This window comes from Theropithecus gelada, chromosome 11 (genome assembly GCF_003255815.1).
Source record: "Theropithecus gelada isolate Dixy chromosome 11, Tgel_1.0, whole genome shotgun sequence".
Classification (NCBI taxonomy): domain Eukaryota; kingdom Metazoa; phylum Chordata; class Mammalia; order Primates; family Cercopithecidae; genus Theropithecus; species Theropithecus gelada.
Window position 1 is genome coordinate 81,493,868 of NC_037679.1, and position 15,963 is coordinate 81,509,830.

The 15,963-nt window shown below is 43.4% G+C and overlaps 1 protein-coding gene across 2 annotated transcripts in view; it reads right to left on the reverse strand.

The window, feature by feature from the left end:
- The window catches only part of CLIP1 (CAP-Gly domain containing linker protein 1), a 153,897-nt gene that overhangs the window by 39,335 nt on the left and 98,599 nt on the right, over window positions 1-15,963 (reverse strand). For both annotated transcript variants that reach the window (XM_025401272.1, XM_025401271.1), the window contains 3 exons: window positions 9,793-9,909; window positions 7,319-7,425; window positions 331-451 (listed from right to left, as the gene is read on the reverse strand). In XM_025401272.1, the coding sequence (XP_025257057.1) occupies window positions 331-451; window positions 7,319-7,425; window positions 9,793-9,909 (345 nt within the window). The remainder of the gene's footprint in view (window positions 1-330; window positions 452-7,318; window positions 7,426-9,792; window positions 9,910-15,963) is intronic.

Here is a 15,963-nt window from a genome sequence, read left to right on the forward strand (position 1 = left end):
TTTGTAATCCAAGTAGTAGTAGGGAGAAGATACTGTCCCCTTCCATTTAAATGTTGAGCTACAAGATTGTCTAATAAAGATCGTATTTTCTACTTGCTTGCAAGTTCCAGTGTTTTGTGTGTTTTTTAAAGGACCTCTCAAATCTCTCCTACCCTAAATCCTACAGCAGCACATTTGAAAACAAGGAGACACATAGCACAGGTAACTTGGAATTCCGTTTGGAATGACCCCACCACACTGAGCAGACCTCCGAGTAGCCTCTGAGCACGCTGCCAACAGCAGCAGCACCCAGCATGGCAGAGCTGGAACCCCTCGCCAAAGGACACTGACCTTTTGATGACTTGTGACTTCGTCCCGGCTTCTCCCCAGCTCCTCAGCAAGTTTAACGTTCTCTTCTTGCAATGCTGAAAGCTGCTGGGACTTCTGAGCTGCTGCCTGCTTTAGGGTTTCTCTGCAAGGACAGTGAGTGCAGGGTTACCATAGAAACAAGACAGGCAAGGAAACTGTGGGAGACAACCAGCTTCACAGCACCGAAGAAAATATATCTGGGTCACGTGCCTGATAGGATCTATAATAACAGCAGACAGTATTATCTGCATGCAGAAGGGGCTAAATGGCCACAACCTCCCAAAAGGAGGACTGCCACCCACAATTATTACATTTTTCAGAACCTAATAAACCCTATGGCCACCCTCCCACCACCCACTTACCCCATAAAAAAGGAATTTTGCTATAAAATAAATGACAAATGAGATAGTCAGTACAGCCCTCCTATCTTTAGGAATATTTCCGTTAGATGATTTTACTAAAACCCACTTCGTTGATAAAGTGATTTAATTTGCTGCCAAGGCACTCTGTTCTAACTGCACAGATCTATAATTTATTTTTTTTTTTTCTGGAAGAAATACAAATCCAATGGTCCCATTTACCAGTGTATCTGTCAGAGTCAAGTGCTGATGTAAATCTGAGTATATTTTTAGGACAACTAGAGGCGGAATGCCCAAAGGAAATACAGTTTCCTAATTACATAACAGGTGTTTTATTTTGATAGTAGTCTTTCCACAATGCTAATTTATAATTGAAAGAAGCAAATAAAAATATAATACAGACTACTAACTTATACCATGAATATCAGCATTAAAAAAATGAACCGGATAGGTATATTTATTAAACATCTTCTTGTTCTTAAAATAATCCAAAACATAGATCCTAAACATTATCCTTTATACATGAATATGCACAATATTTGAGCACTAAATCTTAGTTTTATGTTATAGAGGGTTTTGATGGAATTGTGAATTTTAAGTACATCTGTGTTGGTTAAACTCCGTTTAGCAAGCTGTCATACATGGCTGAATTCTCAATCAAGTCATCTGGGTATGAATCCATCTGCTGATGCATGAACGCATCTATTTTTAACTTCAATTGTCTAATGGGTGGCAGTTCTCAGCACATTCGATTTTCTCAATTTTTATTTCTCCATCCACCTATAATATGCACACTGGGATGACCTCAGGAAGACTTAGGGAAATAAATCTACACAAAAATTCTCTTAGCACACTAAATTAGGCTTTTTACAGAGATGTTTATTTAGCAATTGAAGATAAACTGAGAAGGAATTTTAGCCTCAGCTAGTAACTCACGAAAGAGATTCATATATATGAATCTCTATATATATGTATATATGTATGTACATACACATACACACACATCACAGCGAAAGTTCATCTGTCCAAAGTCCATCAATCTTTGACAAATCAGATTTCCTTATGGTAAAATCACCATAAGCCAAATGTATTTCCCAGGTGGTCACTGCCTTCATGAGTGGCTACATGGTGTCTGCATGTGTGTGGCCTGTCAAAGTGCTACGCTTATACTCCTGTTCCTTCCTCTCTCAAGCCTACAGGAAGGAAAATTATAACAATGCATCAAGGAAGTAATCTAAAAGTGGCCAAAGTGTCCTAAAGAATTGACCTATAAAAACAAAATTATTGGGGTTTTTTTTGTTATTGTTGTTTTGAGACGGAGTCTTGCTCTGTCACCAGGCTGGAGTGCAGTGGCGCGATCTCAGCTCACTGCAAGCTCTGCCTCCTGGGTTCACGCCATTCTCCTGCCTCAGCCTCCTGAGTAACTGGGACTACAGGCATGTGCCACCGTGCCCAGTCAATTTTTGTATTTTTAGTAGAGATGGGGTTTCATCATGTTGGCCAGGATGGTCTGGATCTCTTGACCTCATGATCCACCCACCTCGGCCTCCCAAAGTGCTGGGATTACAAGTGTGAGCCACCACGCCCGGCCAAAATTATTGTTTTAAAATTTATAAAATGCTTCCATTTTCTCATTTAATCCTCAAAGCCCAAGGAAGTTAATGTTATTTATGTTTTAATGAGAAGATTGAAGCTCCGGGAAGTAAACAGATTTGCCCCAAATCATAAAGCCAGTACGCAGCAAAACCACAAGAACAGGAGCTGCAGTTGGCAGATGACTTCAGTCGTGATTCAGACCTAGAGCACTTCGTTTTTTCTTTAGTGGGTAGCGGGTGAATCCATTTCATAGAGGAAAGAGGCTCCAATAACCCAAATTCTGGAAATACTCAAGGAATGATTCTCAAAATAGCTACAAAAATATTTCTACTGGTTTTTAAAGAAGCTACTTTTCTTTCTACATGACAAGATATCTTGACGCAGAAAAGACTAGGTTTAAAACTAAAGACAAACATTGTTAATATTGACATGCAAACATTTTACTTATGAATCCATCATAAATCTATTATCATGCTAAATGTATTGTACATTTACTACTGTGCTAGGTGAGTAAAGACAAAAATTAGATTGCTTATACCCTTTTTTCCCTAAGATCCAAAATTATACACAAGAAACTGTTTCATTGTTGATTTACAACTGAAAATAGGAGCTGGCTAACCAAAATCAAGCAAGAGCTTTCCTAAAAGCAGACTTGTAAGTGGCACACAGGAAAAGAACATTCAGTTACAAGTGCTGGTTTCCAGGGGCAAGGGTGATATTCTAGAGGGAGTGGTTACTATTAGAACCCCTGTGGTGGTTGAGCGCAGTGGCTCAAGCCTGTAATCCCAGCACTTTGGGAGGCTGAGGCAGGCGGATCACTTGAGGCCAGGAGTTCAAGACCAGCCTGGCCAACATGGCAAAACCCCATCGCTACTAAAAATACAAAAATTAGCTGGGTGTGGTGCATGCCTGTGATCCCAGCTACTTGGGAGGCTGAAGTGGCATGATGAATTGAACCCGGGAGGTGGAGGCTGCAGTGAGCTGAGACTGCTGCCACTGTCCTCTAGCTTGGGCAACAGAGTGAGACCCTGTCTCAAAAAAAGGAAAAAAAAAAAGAAACCCTGTGTCTATATTGGTCCCCCTTTTTCTCCAGTAACCACAGTCCTATTAGGTGAAGAGAAACACCAAAAAAGCTCCAGAGGACACGCAAAACCCACACACATTAAACCACGGAAGAAGTAAGTGGCTGCTCATTCTCCAGCTTTGAGCTCTGAGGAATAAGACTAAGGAGGAGCCAAGTGACTGCTTTGTTTTGAGAAGCACTGTTCCCATTACACAGTCCTCTTACAGCAGAAGGCCCTGGAAACCAGACCAGGGGGCCACTGGTCATCAGGGGCAGGGGTTTTTTCAACCTACTCCCCACACCTCCTGCGCTGGCTTCCATGGAACGCTACCAGCGTGTCTCCCACCATTCCTCCCTCCCGTTAACAGTCCCAGGCATATTGTGCCAAGTCACTAACAGGAAGATGTGATTCCCTCAGGTCTGTTGGGGCAGAAAAAAGGTAGAAAATCCAAAGCAGCCCAGGCTCTTTCTGCCCTGGGATCCGGTTCTTCCCTACCCGAATGTGTTCATGGATCAGAGGTCTGGGGAGTGCAGCACCAGGAACAGCTCAGCACAGGCTGGGGCTAGCATGACAGCAGCTGGAGCCACGATCTCAGCTAAGCTTTTATTAGCCAATGGAATAATTCGAAGGAGGAGGTCACAAAAACAACTTATGTCACCCGGCCAGGCACGGTGGCTCATGCTTGTAATCCCAGCACTTTGGGAGGCCGAGGAGGGCGGATCACCTGAGGTTGGTAGTTCAAGACCAGCCTGATCAACATGGAGAAACCCCGTCTCTACTAAAAATACAAAATTAGGCCGGGCGCGGTGGCTCAAGCCTGTAATCCCAGCACTTTGGGAGGCCGAGACGGGCGGATCACGAGGTCAGGAGATTGAGACCATCCTGGCTAACACGGTGAAACCCCGTCTCTACTAAAAAATACAAAAAACTAGCCGGGCGCGGTGGCGGGCACCTGCAGTCCCAGCTACTCGGGAGGCTGAGGCAGGAGAATGGCGTGAACCCGGGAGGCGGAGCTTGCAGTGAGCTGAGATCCGGCCACTGCACTCCAGCCTGGGCGACAGAGCGAGACTCCGTCTCAAAAAAAAAAAAAAAAAATACAAAATTAGCTGGGCATGGTGGTGTATGCCTGTAATTCCAGCTATGGAGGCAGGAGAATCACTTGAACCCAGGAGGCGGAAGTTACGGTGAGCCAAGATCATGCCACTGCACTCCATCCGGGACAACAAGAGCAAAACTTCATTGCAAAAAAACAAAAACAAAAACAAAAACACCAAAAAACTATTTGTCTTCATAAAGGTGAAATCAGCGCCACACTGAGGGTAGGTGACATGACAGGATTCAGTGAGGACTCTGAACATTAAAGGGTGATCTCACTGGAATACTAGTAATGACCACAACAAAAGACTCCTAAGAGCCGGGCACAGTGGCTCCCGCCTGTAATCCCAGCACTTTGGGAGGTCAAGGCGGGCAGATCATTTGAGGCCAGAAGTTCAAGACCAGCCTGGCCAACATGGTGAAACCCCATCTCTACTAAAAATACAAAAAAATGGCCAAGCGCAGTGAATCACGGCTGTAATTCCAGCACTTTGGGAGGCTGAGGTGGGCAGATTACAAGGTCAGGCGTTCGAGTACAGCCTGGCCAATAGGATGAAACCGTTTCTACTAAAATTAGGAAAAGTAGATGGGCATGGTGACAGGCACCTGTAATCCCAGCTACTCAGGAGGCTGAGGCAGGAGAATCGCTTGAACCCGGGAGGCAGAGGTTGCAGTGAGCCGAGATTGCACCACTGCACTCTAGACTGGGCTAAAGGGTGAGACTCCATCTCAAAAAAAAAAAAAAAAAAAAAAAGTACAAAAAAATTAGCCGGGCATGGTGGCGCACGCCTGTAATCCCAGCTACTTGGGAGGCTGAGGCACGAAAATTGCTTGAACCCAGGAGGCAGACATCATGGTGAGCAGAGATCACACCACTACACTCCAGTCTGGGGAACAGAGTGAGACTCTCTCTGAGAAGCAAACAAACAAACAAATAAAAACAACAAAGGACTCGTAAGTAGTACTGCAGGAAAGTGGAATTTTATCTAAACCCCACGAACCCTCTTGGCCAGGTCCACTTGGCCCCGCCCCTCCAACACCCAGTAGGACCCAGGGAGTTCGATGGTGGGATTATGGCAGCGGAGGCTGGAGAGGGAGTCTCCCATGGCAGGTCACACACTCCCTTACCAGCTGCCCGTGGGACACATCGCAGGAATTCAACCTGATGCCCCAAAGCCCTCCAGGTTTGCAAAATGACTCGTGTCACCAAGAAAAGAAATCCTAAGCTGTACCTGCACCCCGCTTCCTGAATGAATAGAGCTGTCACATTACAACAAATCACTTTGTTTTTCCTGTCATGGTGACCCATCTTCTATTTGTGTCATTTGATGTTGGCAGGCCAAGGAAATTGAAGCCTCCCCTGATGACCATAATCATAATTGTAAATTTATAAATCTGCATAAGTGAAATTGTTGGAACTGTTTAAACATAATCCCATCATCTAGAGACCCGCCATTTAAACTAGGACCGAGGAAGAAAATCGCTGACATCACAAGCTGTACATCTCCTCGCAGGAGCAGCTCAGATCAGATTCTTCCCAGGAAAATTTTAAAACTCTCAGAAGAACTATACATGTGCTAGCTTAATCCAAGCTCAATCAACAAATAGTATTGAGGATGGTGACTTAAAACAGCAGTTTGGAACAGATGCTTTTGTTTTTGTTTGAATCTCATCTATGTATTAGGATTGCAAATAAAAGACACAAACCCTTGAAGGGCAGGGACCATATATACTCACCTTCTTATGCTTCCTACCTTAACTGTACCTACCATGAAAGAAAAAGACACACTCAAATGTTCACCAGGTGAATTAGCTTTAGCGTTTTAGGTTAATACGGTTGATACAGTGTAGTTAACAGAAGATCAAATGAAATCTACACTGTAACCATCCTTTAAAATGTCAGAAAATGCCAATCTCTAATAACTACACTAGCCAAACTTGAAAGGTAAGAACTGAGTTAGCATCAACAAAGGAAGTATGAACAGTCTGTCTGCCTGAAACCATGTAACAAACTGATGTGTAAATCTTAATTTTAAAGTCTTCCAAAATGCTGGTCATTTCCTTTGCATGCCAGATGGTTTGATTACTCTTCTTTTTTTTTTTTTTTTTTACTATAAAGAGAGTTTTGAAGGACTTGCTAATAAAGGGTCTGACATTTCCAAATGTTAAGATTGGCTGGCCAGGTGCAGTGCTCACGCCTGTAATCCCAGCACTTCGGGAGGCTAAGGCGGGAGGATCACTTGAGGTCAGAAGTTCAAGACCAAATGTTAACATTCTGCTTGTACTTTCAAGGCTTTCAAGTCACTTCTTTTCTTTTTTTTGAGACAGGATCTCACTCTGTCACCCAGGCTGGAGTGCAGTGGCACGATTACTGCAGCCTCAACCTGCCAGGCTGCTCACTGCAGCCTCAACCTGCCAGGCTCAAGCAATCCTCCCACCTCAGCCTCCCGAGTAATTGGCAAATAGGCATGCACCACCATATCCAACTAATTTTTATATTTTTTGTAGAAACAGGGTTTCACTGTGTTGTCCAGGCTGGTCTCAAACTCCTGGGCTCAAGTGATCCACCCACCTCAGCCTCCCAGTGTTGGGATAACAGGCACGTGCCACCACACCCAGTCCAAAATCACATCTGAATCCCCAGCTTAACTCATCAGCCAGTACACATTTCATTCTGATCCTTTAACTCAGCTGTGGTTCTGACTTAACAGCGGTTACTGATGTTACTTCTAGGGTATGCAATAGAGTTGGCATACGTCTATGTGCTTCTCAAATATTTTTAAAATAATTAGCATTGTGTTCACGTTTTCAATTTAAAATAAATTCCGTATTTTTTCTCAAAGGAGAGAAACTTACATTTCTTTCCTAAATTCTTCCATTTTTTGATTCTCCACAGTCAGGAGTTCTTTTGATTTGTTCAGCTCTTCCACATTTTTCAAGTTGTTTTCTTTAAGTGTGTCCAACTTAAAGACCAAGAGAAAAAAGCTTGATGAAATTATTTCATTTTCCAATGACATGAATGAACAAATTATTCATGAAAGTGTGTACTGAAAAGACAGATGAAATTAGTCACTTGCAAAAAAAAAAAAAAAAAAAGTCTCCTGGGTGAAGAGATTACAGATGACAAGTCTATTACAAACTGCAAACCTCCTCCTTACATTTAGTCTGACATATCCTGTACACCTGGCCAAAATGTCAAACTAAATTGCTACAGAGAAGTAAAGTTTTCTTTCATGTTGTGTACAATTCTCAGCACTTATCACGGAACTTGCTATTCAAATATGATTCATTAAAAACAAGAAATAAAATGCAAAGCAATGACATCAGCAAGGATTATTCTTCGTAATGAAAAGAAACCCTTTTCTTTTCCCAGAGATTAGTGATTTAGGATATGATATTGTTCAGTGTCACTACCAGATTTACATAGTCCTCATTACAAAAATTATTTATTTGAATCAAAATTATTTGTAGATTGGAAAAAAATTTAGTAACCCATCTGAACTTGAACCTGAAGAGGAAAAAGTCACGTTGTCGGACTGAAGGGCACTTACACCCATTTGGCTCCATCATTGGCCCACGGGGATGCAGCCAGCGGAGGGCCTGGCCCTTGGTGGAAAGCCAGAGCTGTCACTGGGATGAGTGGGGATGTGACTGATCATAGGCTGTGGCAGGTGGCTGGAGCTCTAGGTGCGGAGCCACCACCAAGGATGGCAGCTAATGTGGGCCTCCATTCCTCAAGGTGGCTCCTGGGGCCATGCTGGCTTTCTGGGCCCTGAGAAGTTGTCTCCTACAGGCAGAAGAGGGAGCTAGCTCCTTTTGCCATGCCCCATGCCACCTGTCAGGAGTCCTAGAAAGTGTCTTGCTAGTTTTACAACTACCATCTTCCTTTTAACACCGAACATTCCAGATTAACAAAACAAGAAAAATAAAGTATCACAATGTGTCTGAAAACATGGTTCATCCAACCCTGAATTCTGGCTGTAACGAAGACACCAAGGGATCTGTTACAGAACGACACAGTTCCCCCTGGTTCCACTGCTGCAAGTTACACACATTCCCTAAAATCCTCTCACTTACTTCAGCTCTTAATTTTGATTAACAGCTATGATTTTTTAATGCTTTTATATTTTTAGCTTAAGTCATCTTCTCTTAGGATTGTCAGTTCTATAAATGTGCTTCCTTCTATGTGAACTGTTGTTATTTACCATATCATTACCTCCAAATGTTCATCACCTTTGAGAAGCTGATTCTTGACCTCCACAATGAGAAGGACTAGTCTTGACAGTGGCTCCTCAGTTTGGCCACCGCCTACCCCTTGATTTCCTTCCTTAATGTCTTACCTGCCTATTACTTTTAAAAGCATCTGGGCGGGGCGTGGTGGCTCCCACCTGTAATCCCAGCACTATGGGAGGCCAAGGCGGGCAAAGATCACGAGGTGGAGTTCAAGAACAGCCTGGCCAACATGGCAAAACCCCGTCTCTACTTAAAATACAAAAATTAGCCAGGCATGGTAGTGGGCACCTGTAATCCCAGCTACTCAGGAGGCTGAGGCAGAAGAATCACTTGAACCCAGGAGGCGGAGGATGCAGTGAGCCGAGATTGTGCCTTTGCACTCCAGCCTGGGCAACAAGAGCAAGACTCCGTCTCAAAACAACAACAATGACAACAAAACAAAACACAAGCAACAACAACGAAAAAAGCATCTGAAGTTGCACAGGACTTCACATAACCATTTTGGTGCGTCAGTCGGCTTAGGATTTAGATAACAGCTTTCCAAACAAAGGGTTGGTATGAGCTGGGAGGGTGGGAGCAGGGAAATCCAAAGAGGAGGAGAAATGCTACTTGTGGACAGAATCAAAATATCTTGACGCCACATATTTGTCCCTGCTCCAAAAGTGACTCATTCAAGATGACACAAAAGGAAATCAGTACTGAAATGGGCCAAGAAAAGGCCTACATCAGACTCAGGACTGAGGAACGCAACTTAGTGGCTCAAAGTTGGGAAAGGGAAGAGAAAAAACGATGTGTGTGATGTAAGTTAAAGGATACAAAAGCTAGGGCAGGCCATCAGTAGCTCTTCTCACTAGTGCTATCACTAAATAGTCATCTTAGAAAGCCACACTATTAGGGTTTTTTCCTCAATTTGTAAAGTTGATCCTAATAAGTAATGAAGTGATACACTTTATTTAAGATTATCATGACTCTGGAATGCATTTCAAACCTGTGTAAGGTCACACTTCAAAAACATAAGCAATCCTGAGTTAGTGATCAAACATTCCACGAAGTTGGTAAGCTGTTCTTTGTATAAAAAGCTATTTAAATCTGATTACTTCATTCTGTAGTTTTGCATTTGTTTGCTTGGTGTCCTCCAAGGAGGCCAGAGTCTCAGTCTTCTCTTTGGTCATCTGTTCCATTATCTGCATGGCATCTTCCGCTGTTTGAGCAGCCTAAATACAAGGAAACACTGTGAGAAATGAGGACACCCCTTGCCAACACCGTTAGGTGAGGATCGGGCTGTGCCGTTCAGGCAGCACTTAGTGTCTGTGTGGGTAAGGGAGGCACACAGAGAGGGTGAATCAGTCACCAATCCAGTGCTGAAACAGACAGACCAGGACAGACAAGGTCTTTACTCTAAAGTAGAATATACAGACTCTTTCCTGCCATTTTTCAATGTCAATTGTTATGCAATTTGCATGTTTTCAGAACCTCTAAACATACATCTTCCAATGAAAGTTCCAAATGACACTGGCAAGCATGCTCCCTTCATTCTGACTTAAGTTTGAGAGACTGTTCGGAGGTAACAATGAATAACATCCTAATATAGCTGAATTTCTTGGAATCATATTTTTTATTATAAGTTTAAAATATTATCCTTGCTCTTTCAAATCTGGGGCTTTTAAAGTCACTCAAATTTAGGCTGAGAATTTTTCAAATAAATATAAAAATTATTTGGGCACTTCTAACATGAGGCTCAAGTGTTTAATGAGAAGTATTTAATGCAAGTTGTGGGTAATGAATAAAAACATGGCTGTGAATAAAAAGATGCATATGGAGACAAATTCTTAGCTGCTATCAAAATTAATTATAAAAAGTGAGATATAGGCCAGGCGCGGTGGCACACGCCTGTAATCCCAGCACTTTGGGAGGCTGAGGCGGGCAGATCACGAGGTCAAGAGATTGAGACTATCCTGACCAACATGGTGAAATCCCATCTCTACTAAAAATACAAAAAACTAGCTGGCCGTGGTGGCGGGCGCCTGTAGCCCCAGCTACTCGGGAGGCTGAGGCAGGAGAATAGTGTGAACCTGGGAGGTGGAGGTTGCAGTGAGCCGAGATTGCACCACTGCACTCCAGCTTGGCAACGCAGCCAGACTCTGTCTCAAAACAAACAAACAAAAAAGTTAGATATAAAAATAAATGAAAATATAGCTAGGCGTGGTGGCATGTGTGTATAGTCCCAGCTACTCAGGGGGCTGAGACAGGAGGATTGCTTGAGCCCAGGAGGTTGAGAGCAGCCTGGGCAACACAGCAAGATTCCCACCTCTAAAAAAATAAATAAATAAACAGGCCACACACAGTGGCTCATGCCTGTAATCCTAGCACTTTGGGAGGCCAAAGCAGGTGGATCACAAGGTCAGGAGTTTGAGACTAGCCTGGCCAATGTGGTGAAACTGAGTCCCTACTAAAAATACAAAGCTTGGCCAGGTGTGGCAGCACGCACCCGTAGTCCCAGCTACTCAAGAGGGTGAGGCAGGAGAATCGCGTGAACCCGGGAGGCAGAGGTTGCAGTGAGCCAAGGTCACACCACTGTACTCTGTACTCCAGCCTGGGTGACAGAGCGAGATTTTCTTTTTTTTTTTGACGGAGTCTCACTCTGTCACCAGGCTGGAGTACAGTGGTGCAATCTCAGCTCACTGCAACCTCCGCCTCCCCGGTTACAGTGATTCTCCCGCCTCAGCCTCCCGAGCAGCTGGAACTACAGGCCCACACCACCACACCCTGCTAATTTTTGTATTTTTAGTAGAGACGGGGTTTCACCACGTTGGCCAGGACGGTCTTCATCTCCTGATCTCGTGATCCACCTGCGACAGCCTCCCAAAGTGCTGGGATTACCGGCGTGAGCCACTGCACCCAGCGAGACACTGTCTCAAAACATAAATAAATAAATAAATAAATAAATAAATAAATTTCTTTTAGGCACTTGTTTATAATTTATTGGTCTAATAAAGTTTATGAAAATTCTGCAATTTTCCCTATCCAATTATCAGCCATGAAGATTTTAATGGAATCTTCCAACTCCAAATGGATAGACACAATGAAAGAGTTAAAAGCCAAACAGAAGACCCTATATTTCAATATGCGCCAATTTATTGCTTTTTTTTTTTCTTGAGACAGATTTTTTCCCTCTTGTTGCCCAGGCTGGAGCGCAATGGCGTAACCTCGGCTCACTGCAACCTCCATCTCCTGGATTCAAGTGATTCTACTGCCTCAGCCTCCTGAGTAGCTGGGATTATAAGTGCACGCCGCCATGCCTGGCGAATTTTTGTATTTTTAGTAAAGACGGGGTTTCACCATGTTGGTTAGGCTGGTCTTGACCTCCTGACCTCAGATGATCCACCCGCCTCAGCCTCCGTGAGCCACCACGCCCGGCTGCTTTTTTTTTTTTAAGATGGGGTCTTGCTCTGTCATCCAGACTGGAGTGCAATGGCATGATCTCGGTTTCCTGCAACTTCTGCCTCCTGGGCTCAAGCAATCCTCCCATCTCAGCCTCCTGAGTAGCTGGGACTACAGGCATGTGTCACCACGCCCAGCTAAGCTTTGCATTTTTTGTAGAGACAGGGTTTTGCCATGTTGTCCAGGCTAGTCTCAAACTCCTGGACAGAAGCCATCTGTCTACCTCAGCCTCCCAAAGTGCTGGGATTACAGGCGTGAGCCACTGCGCCCGGCCTTATTTCACTATTGCTCTTAAGCCTTTAAGAAACCACAGTTAGCTTTTTCACAAAGTTCCTCCTTAAATTAAAAAATAAATCCTTTTTATTCACAGTTTGCAATTTTTTTCAAATGGGGAGAGACTACTACAGTGAGATACTTCGTAAAGAATCCCCCTTTCAGACTGTAACGAACAGCTTGAGACATATAAGCAACTGACTTAATGAGGTGGATTTCCATAAGCAGAAATGAAGAAAGATGACCTACACCACTTGAGTTAGTGCACAGTGTTAGTAAACAGTCTGGGTGCTCAATACTTGACCCTCTCACTTTACCGTAAATGACTGAAGAGTCTCGAGCTCTCTAATTTTAAGAGTAAGCTTGTTCTTGTCTTTCCTCAAAGTACGGTTTTCATTTTGAGATTCTAGGAGATTGGCTGAAATATGGCTGTTGGTTTTGGCCAACTGGCTGATCTCTTTCTGAAGGATGAAGTAGCTTTCTGCCAGCGTTTCCTTCTCCTTCAGGAGCTCATCCTTTTCCAGCATCATTTCACGCTTCTCAGCCAGGAGGTTCTGGTTGTCTTGCATCACCTGGGCTTTTTCGGCCAGGGTCACCTCATGGTTCAGCTGAAGGTCATCCAGAATCTTGGTGAGGCAGCTGTGCAGTTCCTGCAGTTCTGCCTTGGATTTGGACAAGGCAGCAAAATCACTTTTCAGAGTCTTTATATGGGCAGCAAGTTGAGCTGCTTCTGCAGTCAACAGTTCCTTCTCCTCAATTATCTCTGCCACTTCTTGCTCCGATTTAGTCTTCTCTTGAAGTAGCACAAACTTCTCGGACTGTAGCTCCTCAATACACACTCTTAACTCCTCCACCTCCTGCTCCAGAAGCACCATCCTCCCGTGAAGTTGATTGTTTTCGTACAAGGATGACTCTTTCTCCTTTGCTCTGGCTTCCTGTTCCAGGATTAAGGACTGCTGCATTTCCTGGATCTCCTCGCTTAATTTCTGACACTCTTCTTGCAGGTTCAAGCTATCTCTCAGCAAAATGTTCTTCTCGGAACAACACGTGTTAAGTTCAGCATCCAAACTCTCCTTTGCTTGCAATATGTGAGTGTGTTCTTTTTCCAGATTCTTTTTGGCATTTTGAGCCTCTTTCAGCATCAAAGAGAGGTCGCACTTGCTGGCCACTAGTTCTTGGTTTTCGTTTTTTCTCTCTTGAAGCTCCTTCTTCAGAGCGTCAATATTACCGAGGAGTTTCATATTCTCTTGCACAATTATCCTTCTGTTTGCAGACTCTTGATCACATTGCCTTTTGAGGTCTCCTATAGCTTTGATGGAATTCTCTCTCTCTGCAAGTAAAACTCCATTTTGGGTTTCCAGTGCGGATTTTTCTTTCAAGAGACTATCCTGATGCTTTTTAAGTTTAGTCATTTTCTGAGAAGCCATCTCCTTCTCGGAAGTCAGGTAAGTGATCTTCTCATTCAGGCTCATCTCAGTATGGGCAGCCTCTTCTGAGCATTTGTGGAGTTTTTCAGTGATGATTCTATTTTCACTTAAAAGTTCTTCTTTCTCAGCCAAGAGCCTTCTCTCAGAGGCAGCCAAGGTTTCTTTCTCATGCAGAAGCTGGATGCACTCAGAGTCCGTGACTGCCCGCCTGGCCTTAATTTCCTCCAAGAGCTTCGTGAGGCTTGTGTTTGTGGCCTGGAGTTGCATGGTCTCCAGCTCTGCCTTCCTCAGGGCCTTGCTGGCATCATCCAGCTGTGCGCGGAGCCCACTGGCTTCTGAGCGGAGCAGCTGTTTGACCTGGAGAGCGGCCTGGAGGCTGGCATTCAGCTTTTCCTGATCGTGCAGCAGCATGTCCGTCTCTAACTGTAGATCTCTGTTGTTCTGAAGAGCATTATCTCGTTCCACCTTTAAGGCTATGCACGTGTTATCGAGATTGGACAGTTTCTCTAAAGCTGACTTTTTCTCAGCTGTGAGATCTTCAATGTCCTGTACCAAAGCTTTCTGATCTTTGACTAGCTCCTCATAAGAGCTCTGCAGCTTCTGAATGATGTCATCCTTATCTTTGGCCAAGATGAAGTTTTCGGTAATAAGTTTCTTGATCTGGTCCGCCAGGTGATCTCTTTCTTCCTGGTCCTTCTCAGTCTTAGCAATCAAAGCATCTTTGCTGAGCTGGAGCTCTTCGATGAGTGTCTGCATGCTCACCTTGGAAGCTTGCAAAGAGTCATTCTCCATATTGATCTTCAAGAGTTCTTCCTGTGCAACATTGATTTCTTTAAGCAATTTCTCTCTCTCAACAGCCAAAACTTCTTTATTGAGATGTTCCTGCTCATAATGCTTTTCAGCATCTTGCTTTTCTTCTAAGAATTTCTCCTTTTCTAAATTAAGAGTTTCATTCACTGACCACAGTTTCTGCTGGTCTCCCTGAAGTAAAGCTATTTTGGCCTCCAATTCTACAAGCTTGGATAAAAGTGAACCGTTTTCTAACTTTAAATCATTTCCCTCCTGCGAAAGAAGCTGCTTCTCTGATTTCAGACCCCTCAGCTCTTCTGACATTAGTTCAATTTCTTTTTTGGCTGATGTTAACAAATAAGTTAGCGACTACAGAAACAAAAGATGGAAAGAATGGAAACAAAAATGAAATCAAGCAGACAAATGCAAGCCAAAATAACTTAATGTAACCTAAATGATAAAACCTTTACAATTTCTATAATAAACTTTATAGAAACTATCTGAATAACAAGGGAAAGAAACTAAACAGAGCCCATAAAAAGATAAGTCAAAAGTAGCTTTGCAAAGTGCTTCTTTATCTGTTAGCTTATTTTATCTTTGAAACAACTTGTGAAATTATTCCCAGTAGCTACCTAGAAGACAAAAACAGTAGCTTGATTTTAATATCAGGGCAAAAGATTCTTTCTTGCCATTCCAATTATCGAATTACTTTGAATACAGAAAGGATTCATAGAAGAATTTTTAAAAATACAATTAAAAGAAGTACAAAAAGTCAGTACATTTTAATAAAAAAAGGAAGGGGCATAACAAGGGAAAATAAACTATTGCCTTCCAAACTCACCGCAGGACCTTACTCAAGGACAGCCACTGGGCTGAGAGTGATTTAGTCCTAATATCACATATAACTTAAAAACTACAGCCTAATTTCTAGGCTTTGGTGACTAAAATGAATAGATTTTTTTTAATTTACTGAATTATAATTTGACCACAGTGTCTATAACAGTGCTGTCCAGAATTTTCTACAATGATATAAATTTTTTGTTTTTTTGAGACTGAGTCTCGCTGTATTGCCCAGGCTGGAGTGCAGTGGTGCAATCTCAGCTCACTGCAACCTCTGCCTCTGGGTTCAAGCCATTCTCATGCCATAGCCTCTCGGGTAGCTGGGATTACAGGGTTCCACCACCACGCCCGGCTAATTTTTGTATTTTTAGTAGAGACGGGGTTTCACCATGTTGGCCAGGCTGGTCTCAAACTCCTGACCCCAAGTGATCCACCCACCTAGGCCTCCCAAAGTGCTGGGATTACAGGCATTAGCCACCATGCCCGGCTGATATAAAT